Source organism: Pelecanus crispus, chromosome 3 (assembly GCF_030463565.1).
Source record: "Pelecanus crispus isolate bPelCri1 chromosome 3, bPelCri1.pri, whole genome shotgun sequence".
Taxonomy (NCBI): domain Eukaryota; kingdom Metazoa; phylum Chordata; class Aves; order Pelecaniformes; family Pelecanidae; genus Pelecanus; species Pelecanus crispus.
The window spans coordinates 62,921,241-62,947,850 of record NC_134645.1 but is presented as its reverse complement, the minus strand read 5'-3'; the positions used below and the strand labels follow the sequence as shown (position 1 = coordinate 62,947,850).

The 26,610-nt window shown below is 42.0% G+C and overlaps 1 protein-coding gene across 1 annotated transcript; it reads left to right on the top strand.

Annotated features, from left to right (window-relative positions):
* The first annotated feature begins 1,987 nt into the window (after window positions 1-1,987).
* TMEM242 (transmembrane protein 242) lies at window positions 1,988-26,097 on the top strand. The gene is made up of 4 exons (XM_075707962.1): window positions 1,988-2,138; window positions 4,313-4,413; window positions 9,685-9,822; window positions 24,900-26,097. The coding sequence occupies exons 1-4, from the start codon at window positions 2,003-2,005 to the stop codon at window positions 24,996-24,998; spliced, it is 474 nt and encodes a 157-aa protein (XP_075564077.1). The 5' UTR covers window positions 1,988-2,002; the 3' UTR covers window positions 24,999-26,097.
* The last annotated feature ends 513 nt before the right edge of the window (window positions 26,098-26,610 follow it).

Below are 26,610 nucleotides of genomic sequence, written 5' to 3'. Positions count from 1 at the left end.
TCAAACCATGATTAAATAACATCATTATACCTTTTCTTTTCTCTTTCTTCCTAGTTCTGGAGAAGATTTGAAAGAAAGTGATGTCTTGATTGATGTGAACTCAAAAAAACTATCCTGAGAAGGAAATCTAGGATTTTATCATCAAAGACACGAAAAATAGGTTATTATCTCTCACAGTTCAAGGATTCTTCTAGCAGATGCAATGGTGATCTTGACACAATTTACAATCAAAATTACATGCATGCTGCTGGTTTAGTTTTATGCATACTAATAGCATTTAAATACTTTATATAATCATACACACCTCAGCAAGAAGATAAAATAAAAAGTAATTTCCTCTTTTAATATTGTCACTCTGCAGTTTTTCTAAGACCAGCTTTTTCTAAGCTTTTCCACGAGGTTTTATGATAATTTGTGATAAAGTCTCATGCTGTTCCAAAACACACACAGGATTTTGGGGTGCTTTTTCCAAAGGAGGGAAGAAGACTAGAAGTCATTTAGGTGCTGTCCAGATTAAAAAAATGGAGTTAGTGATGATGGGTCAGCTCTACAGCAGAGATAATGCCTACTTCTTTTGCAGGAACTGCTTCTTAACTGTGTAAAATTTTAACTGACACAGTACATGGACTATTAAGAAATGGCTTTGGATTGGATTTCAGAAGTACCATGAACAGGAAGTTTCCCAAAATACTAAATTTTTGCCTAGCAACCCAAGCCCCTATAATTAGACCCTTAGATACAGACTATAAGTGAAGATGAAAAGATACAAAGGAGGAAGCTGGGGAAGAAAGACTTGGTTTGGATTTATTTACATTCTTTGCTTGCTGTTAAAGTACTGTTAAAAATACACTTCACCTGCCTGGACTGAATCCTGGTTAAGTCAGTACACTGTTTGATAAAGGAACACATTCAATAGTGCGATAGGTAACTGTACTGCAATTTATATCATAGAATCATAGAATCGTTTAGGTTGGAAAAGACCTTTAAGATCATCCAGTCCAACCATTAACCTACACTACCAAGTCCACACTAAACCAGTCAAGGGTAGACTAGACTAAACCATGTCCCGAAGTGCCACATCTACCCGTTTTCTGAACACTTCCAGGGATGGGGACTCCACCACCTCTCTGGGCAGCCTGTTCCAATGCTTGACTACCCTTTCTGTAAAGACATTTTTCCTAATTTCCAACCTAAACCTCCCCTGGCGCAGCTTGAGCCCATTTCCTCTCGTCCTATCGCTAGCTACTTCCATCAGCAGCTGAGAAGTACTGTGGCACAGACATGAAAGAAAACAGAAACATACGGTTCTCGTGGCGTTATGATTCCATTCAGACAGAATTTAGATGTGTATGAAGAACTATTTCTGTAACTTGGGAGAATAATTTTGAACAGAAAGACGTACTTTAGGGCAACATAATTCGTCGAGATACAGCTTAGTAAAATTCATGGGAAGTAAGACTTTCTCCCAGTTTCATTTAGTCAAGCCCATGACGTTATCCGTCCCGCAGACCTGAACAAAAGCCCCCTTATGCGCCTGCTACAAAAGACGTGATTTAAAAGAGGCCTGGCCGGCTTTTGCCCGTTTTCCCTCGGCCCGCTTTGGGGGACACCGGCCGCGCCCCCAGGGGCAGGCGCCCACCGAGGGGGCGGCGGGCGGCGCGCACGAAGCCAGCGGCGGCCGCGGAGACAGCGCCAGGGCCGCGCCCGCCCTCGGGCCTCCGCGCTCCCGGCTGCCGCCGCCGCCGGCCGCCCCGGCTGCCTCCGCGGCCGGCGAGCCGCTCCTGGGGCGGGCGCGGCCCAGCTCCCCCGCCCTCCTCCGGCAGGGCTGGCGGGCGGCAGCGGCCGCCCAAACCCCTCGGGGCGGCGGGTTCCCCGCCCGACTGCACCGCTGATGGAAGAGGAGGAGGAGGAGGAGGAGGAAGGGCGGCTGCGTGTCCCGGCCCAGCTCCGTTTCCTTCCGGGTTGCGGCCCGCAGCCACCTCCTCCTCCCGCGCCCTGGGCCATGGGGCCGGCTGCCGGCGGGGACGCCCAGGAGGGGGCAGCGGCGGCGGCTCCGCTGGACCCCGGGCGCGGGCTGCCGCTGCCCCGGGGGGCCGGGGGCCCTGCGGCGTCCCAGGACAAGCTCTTCTTGCTCAAAGGTGCAGAACGCCCTCCTCCCCGCCACTCCTTCGCCTGCACGGGTCAGGGACGAGCAGCAGCGGCTGCGGGAGCCCCGTGGCCGCCTCCGGCCGCGCCGCAGGGACGGCGGAGGCGGCGGGCGGGAGGAAGGCGTTTCCGTGCCCCCCTTGTCCCGCTCTCCCGTCCCCGGGGCGGAGCTGAGGCGTTTGGGGACGGTCTCGGCCTCGGCTTCTGGGTGCGGTGAGGAAGCCCCTGCAACGCCGCCCGCCTTTTTACCTCCCCTTCGGCGGTGGCGGCGCCCGTCGCCGCTCAGCGCCCCTCAGCCACCCGCCCCCGGCACGGGGCTGCAAGGCACGGCGCTGCTGGCTGGCAACCGGGCGGCCCGAGGCCGGGGGGCCCGCTTCGGGACTGAGGGGAGCCGCCTTCCTCCCTCCTTCGCCCCGCAGCGCCGCGGGGTGCCGAGACCGCCAGGGCCGAGGGGCGGGGGTCGCGCAGCGAGATGGCGGCGGCGGCGGCGGGGTTTGAGGGAGCTCAGCCCCGCGGGGCCGCGCCCAGCCCTGCCGGGACGCCCTGAGGGGGCAGAGCCCTCGGGGAGGAGGCGGCTCGGAGCGGTTACGGGCAGCGCCGCGGGCTCCTTAAAGCGAAGTTTCCGTAACGAAGCAAGCAGCGCTCCCGGGCTGCATCCCAGCCGGGGCGGCTGAGGCGAGGGGAGAGCCCGGCCTCCTTGGCGGGGCCGCAGCCTCCGCGGTCACACGCAGCTGCGGCCGGCCCCGGGCCCGGGCCCGCCAGGCGCCCGCCGCCCCCTGCGACTGCTCTGGCTCACCGCGCCCCCTGGCGGAGCGGAGGCCGGAGCTCCTCCCGCTCCCCCGCCCGGGCGCCCCCTCCCAGCGCCGGCCCGGGGGGGGCCGGGCAGGGCCGGGCCAGGCAAAGGGCAGGGCCAGGCCAGGCAAAGGGCAGGGCCGGGCCAGGCCAGGCCGCCGTCGTGTGGAGCTGCCCCCCCGCAGGCCCAGGGGACTGATGGCGCCGCTCCCTGTTACCACACGCTTCGCCTACCCCTTGCAAATGCTTGCCCGCCCCTCCCGAGCAGGCCGTGCATCGAGCTCCTCTTTGGCAAGTTAATTTAAGACCAGTTGTGATTTCTGAAATCGGAGAAATGCGGGTTAGTAGACCTGGAAATGTAAAATGCAGGGGGACGTGCAAAGTTCGGACAGCGTGTGAGGTCTTCCCGCTCCCAGGCAGAAGAGGTACTTTACAGATTTCATTTGACACGAGTACAGCGAACTTCTCCATCACGATCATAGGGTAATTAATTTTTAAAAAGTGAGACCTAACATAAACATGTTTCGCTTCTTCCTTCCTATTCAGGCCAGTTTTTAAATTACCTAACTGGTATTAGGAAAGGGAAAACAGGCTGGGCATCAATAGTTGGAAAGAAAGAACTTGTAACCCCCTGAAATTTTTAAATTTGAATATGAATCAGATGGTTTTGTACCATGCACTCACTCTTTGTAACGTGCCTTTTCCTTAAAAGTGGGCAGGTATGGCTACATGTGCCGTTGATCCAAGAACTAGAAGGGATCAAGGGACCCCAAGTGACTTTGGGAACACTCTGCAAAAGCTGAAAAGTGAGGAATGCTTTCCACCTTGCGAAAGCTCCCTGCTAGTGTCATTTTCTTTTTTTAAATAGAGCATTAGAACGTAAAACAAAGAGAGCTGAGGAACAAGGGTTGCTTATGGAATGGTCTTCAGAGGTACTCGTGGATTTTCAGGTGGCCATTTGAAATAACAAGTGATGCAACAAAAATAATGATGTCTTCCTTTTGGGGAAGGGTGAGGTGTAGCCATAGAACAAGATGATTTTAGTAGCTTGGCTCTGGAGTGAGAGAGAAATTTCAAAGTACTGTGAAAAGGCATCCTGGGATTTGAGTGATTTTTGTGTGTGTGTGTGGCTTGAAAATAAATACACTTGCCACAAATTTTTAAAATGCTCTATTTCAAAATATTCTTTCTTGCTATATTGAGTTAACGTAAATAATGTAGACAACAGTGCCTTTCCCTTCAGCATGTGCTGACAGATCTTAATTTTTCAGGTTTTATTTTCAAACAGGCTTGGTTTTGTGGTTTGTTTGGTTTTTTTTCTCCTCCCTGTAAGAAACAAAATCTTAATTTTTATTTCTTAAACTTTTCTTGGCAGGTGGAATTTTTCTAGGTACCGTTGCTACAGCAGGAATGATAGCAGGTTTTGGCACCACACTTGCCATGACAAAAAAGAAGAACCCGGACTGGTTCAGTAAGGTTTGTTCCGTTTAAACTGTTTTCCAGTTGTGATACAGAGGAAATAAGGATGCATCAAATGCTTTCTCGAAATGTTGATATATGTGGAGGTTGGCTGTACAAAGTTGATGGTAAGAGCACTAGACTTAATTGAAGTCAATAGGGGTAGGATTAATTTAAAAATCAATTCAGAGTTGGCACTGCTAAATACTTTAGTACTTGAGATTAGTTGAAATACGTAAAGCTTACACTGTTTGCTGGAATCGTACTGCCACTATATAATGGAATATAATTGATCGTCTGTTTTGATTCTGTGATGTGAACACACTTCAGTCATGAGCCCGTATCGCCTCAGTGATCAGTTCACCATGTGGTCCCATAGTGCTACAGTGAGTTGGGAAGTGAGGTGACTGCAGTAAGGATGGGAATGAGGAGGTAGAAAGCCTGTGAGCTGTGGAATATGTAAGTGAGATCATTTAGTCAAAATTTAAGCTCTCCACTCCTTTCCCACTGTGTAAGGGGACTGATGAGAATGAGCAGTGGCTTGGTACTATGACATCTGAAAGCCAAAAATAATCTGATCTCGTGCAACTACTAACAGGATCCGCCTGAGCATTCTGAAGGAATAAATTGCAAAACAAAGCTAGCAATTATACCATGTTGGTATATTAATCTGAAATACAGCATATTTAATTGAAGAACGCTTCTTTCCTCACTGATGCCTTATTACTGTGGAAAATGTCAAAAGTAGACCCTTAAAATTGATCACACTCATCTCCATTGAGCCCTTAAAATACAACATATATTACACATGTTTTTAGGGAGCTGAGAACTGATCAGTTCTGTTGTTTATTTTTAAAATGTTAATTCAATAACAATGCATATCAAGAGAAAAAAAATTCCTCCATTGCACTTTCTATCAGAGCCTTTGTATCTGATCACTCACAATCTCCTTTTTGTGGTCAAAGAGCATGAGATCCTTCCTCTGCCATCCTATTTTCCTCTGTAGGCTGCTAAGGCATAACTCATCTGTTGCCTTTTCAGCAGCAATAAACACGGGTTTCTTTTTTGGAATAGACAAAAAAGAAAACACCATGAGAAGTTTTTTCACAAGCTATAGAAATATATCACAATAAGGAAGTTTTATCTTTTTTTAAGTTTTTTTTTTTTTAAACTTCCTTTTTCCTGAGCACTGCATTTTTTCCAGCTCACGCATATTCTTGGCTGTCTGAGCTGTCCTGTTAAAAGTGTGAAATTTATCAAGAGTGACATGACATTGACATCCGAGAATATGTATGCTGGAAATGGCACCAAGTGATACATACCATTTCAATTTTTGCTGAAAACCTGTATCTACTACTGTCTGTGCAAATGAATTACAACAATTTGCTAGCAAAAGCCTGTGATTCCTGGGCTTCTCAGCTTAAATACTGCAAAGTGTAGAAAGATGCTTTTTTGTCAAGGTACTTGTAGGTGAGCAATTTCAAAAGGGAAGGCTAGCTTTTGGGAACAACTTGACTGTCTACGGATGCTCTCTGAGATACCAATGAGGTAAACAGTTTTGCAGTAGCATTCTTACTTAAATTTATAGTTAGTTACTGCAAGTCATTTTTAATCACACATCATGTATAATAACAACAGCGTTACTATGAATAACTACAGATGATTGCATCCTTCTTAGATGTTCAATGCCTAAATATTATTTTTATCCATGTTAGGGTGAGGCCATACTTTGACAGGTACTTTAAGCAAACATCAGCCAGCATTGCTGTGAAAGAAAGAATCCTACCAGCCCTTAGTTTCTGGCAATTCATTCCTGCCCCTGTAGAGGCACCAGTACTTGTGGTACTATGTTGGTGAGATGATACTGCTTAATTCTACTTTTTTTTTTTTTATTATTTCCTGCATTAGTTTTAGTCCAAATCAGTCTTCTGATCCCCTTCACCGCATGCCTGCAGTGACTGGGCTGGCACAAGCTTGGGGGAGAGTCCGAAGGAATGAGAATTGATGCTCAATGTTGGGAAGAAGTGCGAGACCTATTCTTTCAGCATCTTTGCTGGCTTGGGCCAGGTTTTATGTCAGTGAAATGGCAGTATGCAAGTCAGGTAGGAACAAGAAGCAAACACAACGCAGCCTGGGACAGATTTAAATAGTTTTATGGGAGAAAAAAATAGCAATTTAGAGGGGAAGCTGTAGCATTACAGCATCATGGCTTCATGACTGCATTCAGACTTCCAGGAAGCAACAGTATGAGGCCCTACTCTTGTAGAGAAGCATCAGTATTACTGGCAAGAGATAAAGCTGAAATTGCCCCTACTGTACCTTCTCCGTCATAGTGAAGTAAAGCATTTGTAGGACTGGTGCCCAAATTGACTCGAAACTGAGATTACATAATCCTGTTTAGTGATGAACCACTGCAGAGACCTTCAGTTAAGAAATGACTTGGAGGGGTGTTAAAAATAAATGCTCAGATGCAGCAGCTCCTTGTGGTAAGTGTCCAGTTTTACCAGCATTTATCCAGGTGTTTAATTTAACAATGAGTTAGGTCATACAGAACAGTGAACATGCTGAATACAATCAACCAAAACAGTTGAACACACCATTTATTTTAGGCACTGCTTCCTTTCAGACACACTCTTATCCACAAGGGGATAGTTACAGGATTGAGGCCTGTGTCTGAAAAAAACCAATGTCATTTCTCCTTCTTCCACTTCCTGCTTATATCCTCCAGAAAAAAAAAAAAAAGCATATATTTTGGTAACCAAATCAGCTATTTCTGCCCTATATTTTCCTGGCCTGTTTTTTTAGAAAGCCTCAAATATTGTTTAATAGCTTATTTTTTAAATTAAGGAGTTGCCTTTTTAAAAAAATACAAGAGCAGTAATGAAGAGAAAACAATCTCTGCATAGAATAACGGGCTCATGAATAAAACTTAGTTCTCTTAAAAATGTTCTTTTATTGGTGACATCTTTTTCTCCCATGCTGCTGTTGTCTTTTTAAAATTTTTTATCATTTCATTAATCAGGTTTCTTGATGCTCTGAACAGCATCTCTGATAATTATCTAACAAGCTGTTTTGTTTACAGAAATCCTTACCTGTGTACTTAATACCCTGAAGAATCAGCCTGTGACTGAATGCTGTTTGACTGCTGTCAGTAAAACCAGATCAATTGTTTCCATTTACCACTGTTTTTCTAGGGCAGTCAAGCATTTAAATAGTATTCGGGTGGGTTTTTTTTTCCCCAGCAATTTTCACAGATAATGACTCCTATTTAAAGATTCTGTGTAGAGGATATTTTTGTCCATTCATTTCCCATCTTCCAAATGGGAGACATTTTCCTGCATGTTGTTGTATATGGTTAGACTATGGAAGCAGGAAAAATGTTTAGAAATCATCATCATCATCATTTAAAATCTACTCAAAGCAGCCTCTGCTGAAAGAGTTATGAAAGTTCATTAGCTGTGGTAAGGAAATAATGGGACCTGGTATAATAGTGTGACCAGAGATCTCTGCTGTTTGTTGTCTGTGTGCATGAATGTGTATGCTTACAGAGCATTGTTTTGTTAACAGCTTCCACTTTGGGATGTCCAAATCAGAAAAAATAAGGATCAAGATACCTTTTGCTTGTGCCCTTTGCAAGTGTGCATTTGTCCTTGGGTAACTGCCTACAGCTAAATCCTAAGGAGAAGTGCTGACTGTCTGAGGATCATTTTAACATTTCAATAAATACAAAGCCAAGAGGAAAAAAACTATTGGTGCTATTTCACTGACCAAATACCATAGTGATAGCCACTACATATGTTTAATTGTATCAAAGAACAAAGAGAAACATTAAAAAAAAAAAAAATTGAAAGTCTTTTTAAAGCAAGAATACAAAAGATCTTTTTCCCACTTTTTGTGATGAATAGGGAAGTGCAGCTCTTTGGCATGTTTTGGAGGAAATTTTTTTGGATCATTCTGCAAGTTAATTTCACTTTTCAGTATTTTAGACTATAAATGAAATAATTCTTTATTGAATATATTTGTATGCTTACAGTCTCATTTATGTTTACCTCGGAGCAATAATTGTTTTTTTTTCCCCAAGATACCCAGTAAGTAAGTAGGACTGTTCAGTTGTGTAAGGACCGTAGAGGCCAGTCTTTAACAGTTACCATCTGAAACCTGTGTTTCCATGTGAAGAATTGAACAGTGAACCTGTGGGAGAAAACCAAACTCTCTTGCTGACATTTACCACTGTGAGCAAGAAGATTGTCTGTCTTACTGCTGTTGCAGGCTACACAGATTGAAGCTGTCCTATACTGTATAGGTACAGTAAGGTGGGCGTTGTGAGATGAGAACAGCTGGCTAACAGTGAATGTGCCGTGCGAATTGATTGATGTCAGCCAGCATGTGGCTTATGCCCTTGGTAGCTGCAGTGTGCATTATGTGCTGCGACAGAGAATGTTTCATTGTGGCTGGGACCCCATCATGGCTGAGGCTCCGTTCTTGGCCTGAGGTGGCTTTTCCAAGTGACAGTGTTTTGTGTTTTCAGGACGCGCCTCATGGCAGACTTGTATGCAACAGTATCTTAACAAGTGGTTAAAACCACCTACTCTTGTTTCTGACAAAAATGAGAAGTATGGAGACAGCAGAGCATTTTTTTTCTATGTTGCCACTTGGTGAACTCTGCAGGGGGATGGGTTCAGCGTTGTTTGCTCTTTACAAAATTTTCATAAATAGTTTCCAGAGCTCCTTCAGAGTTGCAGCCCCTGGAAATTAGTCTCTCAGTCACTGTTACACCCTCTCTGTGTCAAGCTGAAAGCTACTCAGGTTCCTCCCGTTTCCTAATCTGCTGTTTCAGGAGTGCAGATAAAGACCTGTAGGCCAGTGGTTGCTCACCACTGTTACTGCCCCAAGAAAAAGTACCAAAATCAATGATGTACAATGATTATGTTCTGATGTCACTGTCATAAAGGCTTGTGACTGGCTTCGATACAGTTTTGTATTTTGACTGGTGGGATAACTGAGTGTCGGATTCTTGTGCCCACAAAACAGTTGACTTCAGCATTTCTGAGTAATAAAAGCCATCCCCAGGTGGTACTGGCAACCATGAAAGCCGCTCCTGGTGGGAAGGCAGCTCATCCACCCCTTGCTTGGCTCTCTGGGTCTGTCGGCAGCCGTAACAGTTTCTGTGGCCACACTAGCACAGCTGGCAAGTCAGGAGAAATTCTAGAGAATTAAGTTAACTTTTTTAGTTCATTTTTTTTCCAGTTATTGTTCACTTTTTCTTGATCACTTTCTTTTTGGTTCTAGGGGATTACTGCCACAGCTGCACTGCCAGAGAGCGGTTCGTCACTGGCCTTACGAGCACTAGGATGGGGCTCGCTCTACGCGTGGTGTGGAGTTGGATTGCTCAGTTTTGCCATCTGGAAGGCCCTGGGTGTGCACAGTGTGAGTAGCAAGTATGATCCCCTCAAATAACGTATTTTTCCTTGGGTAATGCATCTCGCGGTGGCATCTCTATACTACTTCAGCCTAGGAGTTACACCTTCATTCACCACATGTAGAGTGAGTAACCAGAGTGAGTGCACACAGGGAAGGCATTCTTACATCTGCAAAAAATGGGATAGTGTAGGAGGAGACAATTTTGGGGAAGGACCAGTTTAGTCCTGCTTATGTTTATTTGCAAAGATGTTTCGGATTCACCAAAGAGCCTGCGTTCTAATTTAGAGACTAAAATAGTAGCTGCAAACTTTCTATATACTTTGCCTATTGAATTGAAGGCTACCCCCTGAATCCTATCTTTAGAGCAATCCGTTTATTTGTCCAAGTTCCATTTTTTGCATCAGGCCACTGGGGACATAAGAAAAACTGAGAGGAAACCAGCTTGCTTTCTAGTGCATTTCTGGAAGGGGCAAGGGGGCAGAAGATTTGAGTTTCATGTGCAATAGAGCAGTGGTCTGTGACAGGCCACATCAAGGCAAAGAAACTCGGGAAGCTTCTGTATGTCCCACGGGGCTAAGGCTATCTTTAGTAAATTGCTTATGTTACAGTGTTTCACAGTGTTGAGTATGATCACTAAAGTTTGCGTAAGCATTTTTGTTTGCCCCTAGTAATAAGCCATGACTTGAGAGTCCCCTGCAGCTACAAGTTTGGCAGAACTGTCTGCATCCTCTTTATGACTAGGAATGAATAGACTTCCTTTACCTTCCATGGCAAATTACTTATATTAAGCAAAGTGCCTTCCAAAACCAAAAGGAAGAAGATACTTCTCCATCCCGGTACTGTTCTCACTAATATCTTTATTCAAGTTCTCACTTGTCTACTCTGCTGATGTATCCTGTAGGTCACGATTTGGGTCCCAGCATACAGCACTACACAATCCCTTATTCCTTAGTTTCCAATTTTGATTCTCAATAGGAGCCAGTAAAGGAAGGCAGAACACCAAAAAAGCATAGCAGGACATAGGAGGCATCTACAACACATTTTGTTTAAACTCAAGTCCTCCTTGTGAGGCTGTAGTGGAATGGCAGAGAAGGGGGAGGAAGAGTGGGAGTACCAGTTTGTACTCTCTGCATGCTGAGCTACAACAGTTCACCCAGTTTACTGTCAGTTATATCGTCAGCCAAAAGGATTCATTTCACACTATGCTGCTACTTCTTATTTTCGTTCCATCAGAGTACTTTTGGTCCTGCCAAAGGACAGCAGAATCTGACCTTAGTCTGCAATTTACGTTAACTGTTTCTCAGTAAGCTTAATTTTTACTTCCTCGAGAAGTACTGGCCTAGACCCACAGTTGCCTGGTTTCCCTGTGAGGCTGCTTTCCTTGAGACTGCCTGACAGAAAACAGCCACGTAAGTTTGAGATGGCCAAGCCCCAGGACATGTCAGAGTCTGATGGGGGCTTCTGGCTACCTGACAGCAGTAGCTCTTGTGTCAGAAGTGTACAGCACACTGCAGGGCATTTTAGAGACTTCTTGAGCATTCATAGTAAGAAAGCTGCACCGTATTATATTGTCTTAGTGTTGAAAAGGAGATGGGGGAAACTATCTTAAGAGGCTTTTGCAAATGCCTGTTGGTATCAGTTTCCATTGTGGAGTGCTTATGTTTCACCGTATTGCGCAGTGAGAACTGCGGACACTGAAGGAAGCACATTTCTGTCAAGAGATCGTGTCTGCACGTGATTTTGAACAGCTCTCTCCCTGCTCTCCACTGACATATTTATTGCATTCACTATAGACTTTTAAATGCCCACTGCAGAAAGAAACACGTACAATAGTGCTACTCATTATTGCAGAATCAAAAAATAGCATTTGTAGATTTCCTGTCACACATTTCTTTTTCCCGTTACACTATATATCTGTTAAAATCAAATATATGTATACAATTGCTGGAGGTACAGAAGAAGTGTGTTAAAAATGAAATATTCTGACCAAAGAGAAGAACTTCATTAGCATTAAAAATATATTTCTAGAATAATTCATCTTTGATTTTTGATTGGTTTTGATACTTTTTGCATACTGCTTTAAGATAACACTCGGGAGCAAACACTGACTTTTGAAAGACAGTATTTTTGTGCTTAAATATAATTTTGCTGAACAGTTGAGATTAAATAAGGGTTATAAGCTGGCTGGTACAATTAGTTTTGGACTCTTAAACATATGCTCATTTTAAGAAGAGCCTGTTTTATTTTATTTATTTTCCTGTTTCAGGGGAACATTGCGATACTTCTGAAAATTCTTAATTGCTATCATGTAAGCAGAGATAATAGATTAACAATCAGTCAGTTAAAATAGTGATTTTTTAAAAACACAGATGCATATGTTGTGTCTAATAATTATTAGATAGCCACAAAAATTAATTAAGTTTTATTTGTGGGAAATCATTGACTGAAGTTAGCACAGAGTGAAATAAAGTTTTCTTTCCACATAAACTGTTCAGACCACAGAAGACACCATAGATTTTACAGTAAGCTCAGCATTTTCAAATGAACATTTTAATTTCAGTTAAACATTTTAAAAAGAGGCTCTCACAGATTTACCTGAATAAAAATGTCTTGAGTCTTCAGCGTGGTTGTGTGTTGCGAGTTCAGTTGCTCTGTACTACATGCAGGTTCCCAATACCTGTAGAAATTCAAGTTACGATTTTAAACCTAGCATCAGGTATCAAGATTTGAAAACTATGTCCTTAAGGCAGACTTACACCTCTGAAAGTGCTATACTATACATGACCTGAGGGGAGACTTGACTCATTTTGATGCCAGGAATCTGTGTGAACTAGTAACTAAAGCTTTGGCAGCTGGACAAAGAGAAGAAGAGGTTTTGCCCAGCCTCTTCACCTTACTGGCTTTAACAGTAACCAGCTGCCTTTGGGACCCGCTAATTAGTGGTCGGGCAGCAGCTTCATTTGTTTAAGAGCTACTGGTAACATTGGCAGCATTACTGACAGCTAGTATGGTCTCTTGATATTAAATTGTTTCTCTCAATATTAAATTGTTAAGCATACAAAAATTCTCAAATCCACTGCCAGCTCTGTCCCTGCGACTATCTTGGTGGGATCTTAGCAACTAAAGGGCTGACCTTCACTTGCGGAATTTGAAGGGGAGTTCCGAGTCAAGTAAAACTGAGTTGCTAAGCATTGTTTAATGCCTCATGTCATCTCCAGGAGTAAAAGACAAGAAGCCACAGTGGGAAATAAGATATGATGGGTTGGCAGGAATTGCACCAAAAGGAGTAAGAGAGCTAGGAGATTTTATAGAATCATAGAATCGTTTAGGTTGGAAAAGACCTTTAAGATCATCCAGTCCAACCATTAACCTACACTACCAAGTCCACACTAAACCAATTAAGGGTAGACTAGACTAAACCATGTCCCAGAGTGCCACATCTACCCGTTTTTTGAATGCTGCTAGGGATGGTGACTCCCACCACCTCTCTGGGCAGCCTGTTCCAATGCTTGACTACCCTTTCCGTGAAGACATTTTTCCTAATATCCAATCTAAACCTCCCCTGGCACAGCTTGAGGCCATTTGCTCTCATCCTATCGCTAACCACATGGGAGAAGCGTAGCTGGCTTGGCCAGGAGAGCCATTGAGCAGTTCCGTCCTGAGCGGCCAGCGCGTGGAGACGGCCGAAGTTCACGCGCACCAGGGCTCGGGCTGGCTTTACAGGAGGAGGAGAGCAAAGCTCGTCGGTGAATTCGGGGCAGTGCAGCACAAGACGTGCTCAGTGCTCTTCGTGCTTTGAACTGTGCTCACGTTAGCCACGCGCTGGTTTGAACCGGCAGCCGTTCGGTCGGTGTTGCTGAATTGCCCCAATCCTTGCGTCGGCGCACCCGCCGTAAGCCAGTTCTGGTCGTACTTGCGTCCGCAGGAAGAGGCGATGACCATCTCCCGCACGCCTGAAAGGGCAGAACTGAAACGGCAAGGTGCTGCTACGATCTCTGGGGTGGGGTTTTTTTTTGGGGGGGGGTGGGGAGGTGGGGTACGAGCGTGGCTCTCCTCAGGGGCCGAGGGCCCTGCTGCGCCGCAGCGACACCTGCCGGCGGCGGCGGGAACAGCGGCACCGGCGCAGCGGCCGCGCGGGGCAGCCCGGGCGGTTCCTGAGGCGGGGAACGGGCGGTTTGGCGTCGGCTCGTGAGGGCCCGTGCGCGTGACCGAGCCCTGCCGCGGCGGCAAATGGAGGCGTCGTTCGCTGGAGCCCAGAGCGGTGGTTTCGCTTGGTATCGTTGCCAAAAGGCCACGGTTTTTAACGTTCGGGGGTGTGCTTCCTGTGAGCGTAACTTACGGACGGGACAGGGAGTGACTGATAAAAATACGTGATACTCTAGGCTTTGTGACTGTTGAAATTATCTTGTCATCGCTTACAAAGTCAGAGATGAAAGGACAAGAGCAAACTGGCACGATTTTTCCTTGATGAGTTGTAATTGCTGTAATTAATCTGCGTCCGTCGTTCTGAAGCGGCGTCGCGACTGCTCAGCAGTTTGCGTCGTGGAAGGGAACTGCAGCCGCGGTTCAGGATGCCTCGTCCTCCCGCCTTCTGAGACGGCCTGGGTTTGCCGCAGAAGCAAGTCGTTGCTAAGATCTGTTCCAGACACTGAGGTGATGGCACCAGCTTTGGTGATACCAGATTTTTATTTAATCTTTGTGGTTTATTGGTTCTTAAAACAGTGCTGTGACAATGCCTACTTCCAGCTCTTAAATGGCTTTATTGTAAAAGGTGGTTCCCTGTAGCTTTACAGTCTGCTGCTTTTTATGCCAGTGTGAAAACCCAGGGGTGATAGTAAGTAACTGATCTTTATGTCTTGGTAAGGGATATAAAAGATTTTACGCTGTCTCAGGTTGGGTTGTTAATATCCCGTGACTGCAGTTACCACTGTTGTAATCTGAGGACAGGCTGGTAAGTAATAAACCCTACTAAATTCCATTCAACTCTTATTCCTAAATGGAGAAGTGATGGATCAGTGAGGACTTGGTTTGATAATGGTTTAAGTTCTATTTTTCTGTAATGTAAAAGAGAAATCTTCATTTTCAGAACCTAGGAGATGGTGGTTATCTAGTATTATATTGTACCTCTTGCAGAAAGTAGCCAGCTGTCAGTAATAGTCAGACTTTTTTAGCTTGCTTCCTGCGATCTCTTAGGAAAATATTTAAAGTCAGTCCACCTTTGATTATCTCTGGGCATAGAAGCTCTGTCTGTACTAGCAAGGATCGCTGACCAGCAGCATTGGGGCAGTGAAGCAATTGGGGCCAAGGACCTGACATCTATAACCATTCCAAGGGATTTTTAAAATTTGGACTGACTCTGGTCTTGCCCCATGGCTTGAATGCCTGTTTGCAGTTGGAGTATGTTATCTGCGCTCCTAGAATGCATCTTCAGTTTTGTGTCACCCTAAAGAAGCCCAGTTCATGCATTTTAAGGCCGTTCAGAAGTACACAAACTCGTGCCCAGTAAGCACGGACAGCTGGGAGATTTGCTTCTAAAGAGTACTCCTCATCTGAACCCGGGCCTCATCCAGACGCACCCACACACGCACCCTCCTCTCTGAGGCGCTTTACGAAATAGAAGGACATGCGCAGTGCTAAACACAAGCTTAATAATTGACATCTGGCTTGAAACAAAATGGCACCGCCTTTTTTAACAAGTATATTTGCTATTTAACAACTTCCACATCATGGCATTATCTTACAGGGTTTGAGCTTGCGACCTCAGAACCCTGTAGCTGCCCGCTCCTGGTGCAGCTGTCTCCCTGTTTTTTGATGCAAAACACAGAGTTATTGAAATAAATTTTGTAGAAAAGAATGGGCTTGGCCAATTTATCATTTACTTTTTTTTAAAGTTGAGTAGTAGTTGAAACATCTTATTTCAGCATTCTCCATATGAAATGCTCAATGAAGTTTTAAATTTTCAATTGAAGAATAAATGGTGTTTCACTCAGTAAAAATTTTTAAAAGTAAAAAATTCAAAATTATCCTAAACCCCCTGTTGTTACAGTTGGCCTAAACAAGAGTTTTCATGGAAATTTCCAAAAAGTAAACCTTTCTTATTTTATTTACCTAGCCTACGGGTGTTATGATCCACCACACTTTTTTGTTGCTTGGAAAAATGTTCGTTTCACAATTTTCTAGAAGTTACAGTTGAGTTGTAAACCCTTGTTTTAAATAAGCAGGTTTTTGTTTTTAATTAAGCTTGCAGCTGTAGAATACTTGACAGGTATTAAAACATACCTACGAATGCCTGATGTTCTTTTTTCTTCTTTTTTTTTTTTTTAAACGCTCAGCGATTATGAGCCTTCATTTACAAGCAGAACAATACCCGCAGCCCTTGTAGACTGAAGCATGCAACAATTAACAAACAAGATAAATTATGCTTTAAAAGCCCTTTTGCTCTTCATGCCCTCAATAAATTAGGTTTTATTTCCTCAGAAATAAAAGCATTCTTTCTCCCATAGGAAGAAGGCCAGGATGATTCATATATAGGTTTGTGAGATGCTGATTGTTGCTTCCACATCTGTTCCATGGAAAGCAGGAAAAATAGTGAGAAGAATTGCCTAGTAGTTTGTGACTAATACAGTTATAAAATATTAGTTTATCATTTTTATGGTGACTCCTAATGAAATATCTTGGTTTTCATTGATCTTAACCTTTAAAATATTAACAGTCTAAAACAATTACACAGCTGTAAAGAGACATCTAAAACAATTAAAAACAATACAGAGAGTATATGCTTGCCATGGTTTTGCTGGTAAAGACATTTCCTAGGCAGGCTGCTTTTCTCTAGAGGAAATCTAACCTCTAAATCACCATTTTAAGCATAAAAATAATAACACACACACACCCCCCCGCTTATTTTGAGAGATATTTGATGTAATTTTGTGAGACTATAGTCATAGGTACAGTATAAATACAAAGGAGTATTAGCTTTAAGGATGGATTAATTTAAAAATTAAAATGATAACATGGAGACATAGTCTTCAAAAATTACTGGTTTTGGCATCTGTAAATAGTACTAAGATCTATAGATCTCAACTAAGTACAGGCATATTGCAGTGGCTGAAATTTGTATGCTATTTCGTAAATGAACAAATGTTGCTATAAAAGCAGTATATCTCCTAGAATCATTCTAGAGTCATTCCTAGATTTTTTTTTTGTTAGAAGTTTTTAATTATAGTTGTATTTAATCCTCACCTAAGTATTATTCATGAAGTTTCTATTTCTTGCTGTGCTTATATTTGATTGCATAATAAAAACATCTTTTCCTTGCTATTTCATGATCATATATTTCAATATAAATCAAATCTGCCCAGTTGTTTTAACGTTCTTTTATTTCCTCAATACTTATTTAAATTGAAGCTTTTAGAAAGAAGATGGAGTACTAGTACAAGTTAGCACTTCCTCCACCTGTTTATACAGGGTTTTTCTGTACTGCTTATATTGCCTAATTAGTTTGGTGTGGAGAAGACTTGCCTCCACACATATGTACTGCTAGTATTTTATCCAAGAAGTAAAGAAAAAAAAGGTAACCTATGAACTTCACTGTAAACTTGATAAGGCAGAATGGTTTTTCAAGGAATAAAATCATAATTTTCCTTCTGGAAAGCTGCTACATCTGCTTTATGAATAGGGACAGCTGTAAGTAAGTATGTCAAAAATATGGGAAGACTGTAACTGTAGCTGTCTTGTGGAATTACTCTGCTGTGTCTTGGAAGAGACTCATAGCTGTTGGCTGCCGCCAACCTCTTAAGCAGCTAGAAGATTAAAACAACATTCAGCCTTTGGTCTCAAATTGCATCTGTGGAGCAGTTCCACGTTGCTGTAAGTGGATGCGTGGATTGATCCACTTCTTGGCTGCACGTAACTGTGAACTATACGTGTACAACTAAAATCTGAAGAAAAGCTTATCTGACAGGTGTGAATTATTCGTGCTACATCTTGGTCCCATGGGATCTTCCTGTGCTTCATTAAGTGTGGTGGTATGGCCACGCTTGTCTTACCCTTCTGTGGTCCAAGACCCCAGCTGCTCTGCTGCCTGGAGGCACCCAGGGGACCCTGCCTGGCTCTGGGTGTCGTGCTGGCTCTGACAGGTTTCCTGCACAGAATTCAGCCTCAGTCATGGCGTCAGAAATCCAAATTACAGCACAGAAGAGCTTACAGAGTTGGAACGCTCATCCTGAGATTTTGGGTCCATTAACCAACTTGCTTGATACATTTAGATATTTAACTATTTTAAATTTTAAATTACTATTAATTTTTCAAATTGCCCAGGGTGACTAAGGAGCAATGACTAATACACCATAATAGACTAATCATGTGGATGTCCTTTCCAGGCACCCAGATTTGAAAGTAAGATTCTGCAGAAATAAAAGGTGTGCTCTTCAGTGATTTCAGAAGTATTTCACTCGATTTTTCTGCATGGCATGGAAGTCTTTTGCAACAAGATGGTATAATCCAAACTTTGTACCATTACTTTTATTTTGAAGCCTGATGTAGCGTCACTGAAATCAGTGAGAATAGGCTTGAGAACGAGACACTGACTTAATCTACTCTGAGATATCATATACTACAAAACTTAAGTCCTTGGCATTTATTTCGGAAGGATCAACGTGGGAATGTATAAAATTTTAAAGGATACTCCTGTATCTCTGACCCTAAGGAAGTTACCTTTTATTCAGATTGTGGTTTACAGAATTACTGTCTTGGCGTGTATAAATTAATAGCTGTCTTTCCCATTGATCATAATTAGTTAATCACTTCCTCTTTTTTTGTATTCAAAATAATCTAGCCTTAAACCAGAACAGTTTTGTTTTCTTTAGGTTTTTCTACTGGAATGGCATCTTCTTCCTTTTATGGTAGATGTATAGAAATATACTTTCAGGCTACCAGTTAACAATCCCACTTGTGGGAGCTAAGTGGCATTCACACAGAAATTAAACCAGACAAAGTGGGGCTAGTAAAACACGTTTGTGATGTAGGCCAGCTATCTTCCAATTTGTGAAATGGATTCATTTATGAATGAGTCACATGGCTCCTACGCACTTGGAAAAGTAACATGAGGAAAGTATTTCATGTGTTTTATCTCTTCATGTGACCCAGTCATTGGAAAAGAGACAGCCTGACCCTTGTGACTTGACAGCTCTCAGTAGTTCGCCAGTAATTTGAGACAGAATATGTAGTAGCTGTGGGAGGCTATTACATATGTATAATGGTTTGGGAACCGTGACAGCTTTGTTCTAAATGGTGACGATCCTGTCCTCCTCTCCCTGGAAAGTTCACTTAGGTTATTTTCATGTTATTTTTCTTTTAAAAAGTACAGGACACGTTTTACCCAATTACACAGCATTAACAGGGACAGGTTTCTGGAAAAATATGCCTATGTGTTTGTTTAATTTTAGGCATTGTAAATGGCCCTCTGATTTCAAAGAGAGTATTCAACACTACATAAGGTTAAGGATGTTTGTAAGTCTCTGTGGGATAGGGGGTTAATATGAGCTCTTGACTTCTCTAGATGGTTTAACAGAATTCTGCTGCTGCTTTTCTCTATGCAAGCCTGAAACACTGGAATCAGCAGACAGGTGGTGAACAGTGCGCTATGGCAGTACAGTGTAAGATAGTTAAATATTAGGATGTATGCTGCCAGGATTGACCCTCTGAGCACCATTTTCATAGACCTGTAGTTCTCAATAGTCCAAATATTCACAATGCTTTTGCTATTGTAGTGTAAGGTCTAAGAATATGAACGAGGGCTCTATTTTCCATGCCTTTTTAGAGGTCGGTGTGCAAACGGGTACAGGGCGACCCGCAGTGAGTGCCCCATTTTACAGTGAGAATCGGAGAATCACCTTCACCCAGCAGGCTGTCTGCTCTGCTCCGCTCTTCAAGTACTGTAAGCACTTGCCCTTTTCTACAAATAACCTGCTATTTCTGTATCTGGACCTTGGTAAGCGTTTGCTAACAAGGGCAACAGCAATCATTTTAAGATTTGGGAGAAGGTGGCAAGAGCAATCCTCTTTGATGCTCTTAAATCCAGGGCAGCCCGTCTCATCTTCATGCCTTGTGAAATGGAAGGTGGCTGAAGAGAGCACAGGGCATATACATACTGTATTCTGGTGCCAGCTGATATTCCAGTTCAGGGCATCTAACCTCATTTCACTTGGAAGCTAATGTAAGCAGTTCTTACTGGTACGAGCACTAAAATAGGAAACGAATAATTCCTAGAATCTGGGTTGGCCTATTATGAATGTCAGACATTAAAGAGAACATTTCTTCATAAAACTTTCATTCTAGGATTCAAATAGACTCTTTTAGCCCCTCTTCCATTCGTTTTAATATGAATGGCCACGTAAGTGCTCTCAGTAATAGTGCTATCCCAATTTTTGCGTGACATTCTGTCAACGATGTACATTAAAAAGAGATTATTAAATGGAGGATGCTTTTAGGTCCCCATATTTTTGCCACCTGAGGCAGGATCATTAGGTTAAGATAAGAAAATAACACTGATCTGTAGCTATTACAGATTATTTAATGCAGTAAGGTAGATGATACCCTTTTAGGAAGAAGCCTGACAGTCAGAGGTGGAACAGTTACTGTAATTTATTTGGCAGGAAAAAACAGCATCAAGCTTTGCAATATCTGTGATAAAAAAAATTCACTTGAGTGAAATTCACTTCAGAGTTGCCTCTAGGAACGGAGCATGCTGGAATGATAAATCAAGAAATGTGTTACAAATCGTTCATGTACCACTAGGTTCAGAAGCAGCAGCTGAGAGAGCGGCCTGTGATACGGAAGGCAGCAGAAAGAGGTAAAATACATTCAGCTTTTAGTGCTTGGTTTACTGCACTATTCATTGAAGACGTTATCACAGTTGAACCGAGTACCCCAGTGTCAGTGTGGCTGACAATAATAAAGAGGCAGCCATTTCAGTGAAGTATTTCAAAACATTCCAGTACTTAGTACATAGCACATTAGTTTTCATAATTAAATTAATGCCTTTTGATTGAGGCCACTGGTATGTGTATTGTGGAATCTGGAGGAGATACAGGAGAAGATTTCCAGGAAGGGAGAGGGAAGAAGAGACCTCCTGAGCGGCACGTCTACTAAAAAGAAAAGGCAAGGCAAGACATGGATTCCTAATTGCAGCATTTCCCTTGTCAAGAAGTGTGCTTGTCCCTCAAGAGGTAAAGCAGGTAAAGACAAGGTCCCAATTCTTGCACCTCAAGTGTGCAGTATTAATACAACATAAAGCTAGATTCATCATCTTCACAAGAAGCTCACCACACTGCAGGAGGTGACTGGACACTGGTAAGCCAAATTCGTTAAGGACAGCTAATTTACATGTTTAGTGAACAAATGTGCCTTCACTACAAGGATTGTCTGAAGTTGCAGTGGGCCTGGTATGATACTGTCTACCAAATGCAAGCAGGAACAACCCCGAGGCCAGTGTGAGTTACTTTGGAGGCCAAATTTAGTTCTAAATGTATAAATATATTAAATACAGCTTGGCCACTCAAGGCCCAGGATATTGAGCTGATAGTCTCTGACTGAAAGAAGTCACGGCGTAAAATCTGATACTAGAACAGTTCATAAGCAGGCAGATGTCACAGGGAGAGAAGGGATGGGAACTTTGGGATGCGGTTTCCACGGTTGTTTATGTGTGTATATGCTGGTTGCATTACATCAGAGAATAGTTATTTTTCAAAGTCTTCTCCATGCTTTTAGGCAGTGTGGCAAGTGAGCTTGAGAGGAGCTCTTAGCGCAGGGTGGACAGTGGCTGGGATTTGGAAGTACATCCAGGATAGCAACAAGCGCAAATGTGGAAACGGAGGAAGAAGCTCAGAAGCTGGTGTTATTAGTGGAACAGAAGAGAAAGGGGAGATACCTCAGAAGTCCAGATCAAAGCCCTAATGAAATACTGTATTGCACTTTCTTACTGGGAGGAGAGGGACGCGGGGAAAGTAGAAGTCCATGACTAGTACTAATTACGTTGCTTAATGTATTATTAGTGAGAACTCAAAAACTTGTGGAGAGAAATAATAGGGTGTGATATCTTTTAAGTTGTATGGAAATAAAAACTTCTAGTAAGAGTTAGTAGCTGTGACGTGTATTGTGAAGAAATGGGCCCTGTTCAGACATACTGTGAAGACATTATGTATTAGCGAGGCCCATGCCAGTCACGGTAGGTAATGACCTTCTTAAATAGCTGACAACCTAAAGCATAACATTGAGAAGACAATGCACAGTGGTGATCAGCTTGGCATTATGATTTATTAAAATAGCGCACTGTCCAGGAATCACAAAGGAAGAAAGCTTGTGGAAAAATATAAAACATGGACAAAGTTGTGAACTGCGATGAAAAACTATTTTTGTGCAGAGGGGGCTTGTGGAAAAGGGCATATATGCTGGCAAGAGAGGAAGTGGTAAATGAGACATTGAGTCTGGCATCACTTGCAAAGTGGTTTTACAAATAAGCATCAAAATCTGTGAAGGCTGAGGAATTTTCTCGGGGAGTCTTAAAAGCAAAAGACAGGCACTGAATATTTCAGATTTGGTCCATGTGTTAAGGAAAAATTGCTTTTCCAGCAAATGAGTTGCTTTTACCTGCAGAATATAAATTAGTGTTCTGATGGGAGAAAAATCTGAATATTCTTAAATCTGCAGCTGCTAGCAGTGTTTTAGTGCTTTCTAAATAAATACCTTTTTTCTTTCAGAACAGAGCTGTAGTGTTTTATTTCCCAGACAAGATTGCTTTTTGCATTTGAGGGTTAGGGTTTGGCATGTTAGTAATTACAAGGTAGCTGTTAGAGTGAGGAAGGACTGTAGTTTTCTGAATGGTCCCCCACCCATCATCCTATTTTTGGAGCCTTTACATACTTGCTTTTAGTTTTCCTTTGGTTTTGTGTCTTCAGTGGAGTAAGAGGTGTCCTGTAGGGCTTCTGAGTGCGTAAGTTAAATTTGCCACTAAAAGAAAGTTAAAAGTCTGAGTTTAGAAACAGCCAAAAAATCCACATTGCACCAGATCATTAGCTGGTATAAAATGTTTTATTTCCAGTTATACCAATTGAGCTGCAGCAGTTTACATCAGGTTAGGATCTGATCATTCCTGTGTTACCAAACACCCAGATAATACTCGGAGTGAGACAAAAAAGTAGAAGAGTTGGTTCACTCTTTAGGAAGTAAAAAAATGTTAAGTAAATGGAATACATTCTGCACATCAGGGAACTGGGGTAACTTAATTACAGAGGACTGGAAAAAACAGCTAAGCCAAAGCTCCTAAAGCATTTCCTACTGTAAATAACTTGTATTTAATTGTCAGCAATTGTTTAATGTAATTTGGGCTGCTCCCCTACGTCGGCTTCTATACTGGTGTTTATTGTTCTTGGAAATATTAGCTGTCTATGAGAGCTTTTCAGTTTTAAATAAGAAGCAAAAATATTAGTTTAGGAATAATTGTGGGTGATTGCCAAGATTTTTAAAAACCAAGAACAAGTAATTAATCAAAGCAGCTATCTGATCAGAATAAAATACAAAGCAGACAGTGAATTAGTTTTTACATAAGAACACAATCGGGATAAAACAAAAAGGATAATTTGGCTCTGAATTTTCTTCCTACTTTATATAACAAGTATTTTTATTTGATTAGCAGTACCCAGGCATTTTTACACAAAAACTTGAGTTCTAAAATGCTTTCATCCATCATAGTTACTTGTTGTCTTAGTAAAGGATTGGTAATTTCTTTGTAAATTGTTTCATTCTTTGTATCAGCTGTAACTTGAGTAATTGCATTCCAGCAACATTTCTCTAAAGTACCAGCTCTTTCTCAGAATTACTCATATACAGAAGGACTTGAACAGAAAGTGACCCAAAGGTATTTGTAAAAAAACTGATGACCCATAACACACAAAATGCAGGCATGTTAGAGAAGATGCCCATGTGGTTCTTCAGAATATCTAGATTTCCTGGAACCTCTCTGTGGGACATACTGCCTGAGACAGCATTTGGTCTTTAAGAGGTCATTGCCTTCAGTGCTTGAATACCAACCACATCCTGTCTTCTCTGCGTGAATGTCATAGATTCTGTAGAACTTCTTAAAATAGCAGTCCAAAAATTCCCCTGTACATCCTGCTGTTTGTGTAACAGGATTTGATTTTTCCATGCCTGTCCTTTAAAAATGTAGTATATGTAAAAATATATGTAAAAATCTTGGAAGAAAGCAAGCTGCTAAATCTAAATATTATCTTCAAACAGAAGTGATTTTTAAGGAAATCAAATTTCCATTCTGGCCTGCCAGGACTATTGAATCAGACATTGGTGATAAAATGTTTATCATAAATACAGATCTGGCAATTGGTGTTACTGTATTGATATACGGAATATAAAACTAGCAAACTTCCTCTTTCACAGCATTTTAATTTAACAAGAGTGAAAGAAAAGCTTCGTCCTATACACTGTTATGATATAACAATATATATGATCATGTAATATATATATGATATAAGTTTTTCTTCCTACTAATGTATACATTTGAATGAGACTTTGTTTTGTCACCTGTATCCGTATGGTGGGATAAACCTAAACTGTCAGGGCTGACCAGTATTTTTTCTTTCATCCATGTTTTAAAATCCTTGAACAAATGTATTGGGCCTTTAATCCACTCCAAGTGTAGAAAAAGGCACTGCAGTCAAAATCTGGGCACATTCTATGGAGGTAATTTTCCTCCAAAGAAAAACATTTTAAATGTGTGTGTGTGTATATTAGTTCATATAACGGTAGTGAATCATTCAGGCAAGTCGTCCAAATTAGGCACCCCAGTGTGGTGCTTTAGAAGGGGGGATTGTTGTGGGTCCCTTCATACTTTTTTTCACTTTGTTAATTGAACCAACATAATCAGAGGGAAAGTCTTAATTTTCTGTTAAAGTCTTTTTACCTCTTCTTTACCTCACACAGTTTATTTTGTGCAGTAAGCCCAGGGGTCATGGTCTACTTTGTTTGCTCCTTATTAACGGTTAACTGATTTTATTTTTAAATCTCTTTTACAGATGAAAGAATTCCAAACTAAAATGCAGTCAATGTTTCCAGCAATTCCTAAAAATAGCGAGTCCACTGTTGAATGGGAAGACTTACTTAAATCCAAGTGAAAGACTCGGAGCCATTTGGAGACGTCTTTCTCAGCAAGAACAGGAGCAGAAGTAGCAGAAGCATCCCATCTGAAAAATAAGGAAGAAAACTCAGACTGAGCAAGTTACCGAGTTCACTGAACCTCCAGTTAACATCTAGCAGCAAGGGAATTAAAACAAAGCAAAACAGTTTATACTGTACTTTTCGGTGTGCTTGGTATGGTTGATTTGCGAGGAAATGAAACCTCCCAAGGTAACTTGGATCCAGCTTGAAAAAAGACTCTCTTATGAAGACTTAAAGAAGAAACCAATCTTCAGTAGTAAACATAAGGACAAAACCCCAGTAAACTCTTAGCCCATCCTGCCTCTTAAGAGGAATTTTAGGAAATTTCTCTAGGAAACAAAGAACAGTACTTTAGTGACATTTACATGTCCCATTAGGAATATAACCATCAAGTCAACTATAACAGATCTGTTACTGAGCCTGAAGGTAAAGCATACAGTGCACTCTTCTAAAAATAAAGGAGATACATTTGCAACAGAGGAAGTATCTAAACCAGACTATTTTTGTATGTCTGAAGGGAAAGTTTAAAACATGCCATATGCAAGTAGTGACCTACTGAGCTCCTCTGTAGAGCATCAGAAGAGATCTCTACGAAGTGCACTGTTTTCTCAGTATTAGCTTTTTTTACTGGATGCCACAACAGTGAATCTGATAGATTGCATAAAAGTCTCTGCTCTATTTGTATAGCAATTTAAGTTGTAAGTGAAAAAGGTCTGAAATAGTGAGACACCCAGTTTGTCCTACACAAATATTTTCAGCTAAGAAAGTGTATGGGCAGGGCTAGGGTTTTTGTATTTCAGTGGTTCCTGTGGCTCTTCCTCCAGGAGAAGCAATGTGGCATTTTCCACACTGCAGTAATCTCGTGAAGCGTGGGCATAAACTAGGAAGAATCATGTCTTATTCAAACATTGTATTTGCAGAACTGTAGATCTGTAAAAATGCAGAAATAAAAAATGCTATCAGTGAACAATCCTTTGTTGAATGCTCACTTATAATTTTTTTTTATTAATTGCACACAGTCCAATTAGTCAGTTATCAGATTTAATAAAGTCCTCTTAAAACCTGTCTTTTGTGATTAAGTCTTTATATTCCTAGGAAAGAACATAAAAAAAGCTTTAAATGTCAGATGAATAATAGAGAAGTATGGTTTTCATATGAAACATGACAGCACTAAAATAATATCTTTAAAGCAATTGAAGTGTAATAGTTGACATCTTATCCATAGCTTGATGCTTGTAATCCAATATTAAATAAATTGTGGTGAATACTGCCATCATATGCACATGAAAAACGGTACTATTTTCATATTGCTGTTAGTTTGTGTGCATGGTGATACCTGTATTGCCTTCGCTTACACATGTTAGTGCTGAGTTACCAAGTTTAACAAGTAGCCACATGGTTAAAACTGGTCAAGTACTAAACTGAACTAAATAAATGCAAATTGCATGATGTCCTTAAGGTTGCTTACCTTTGGTGTCTAAGGTGGGATTCAGGTCATCTGTCTTTATCTGGATTAAATAACTCTCCTACATCAGTCATCCAAAGTTCCCTGCACAGTCAATGGAGAAA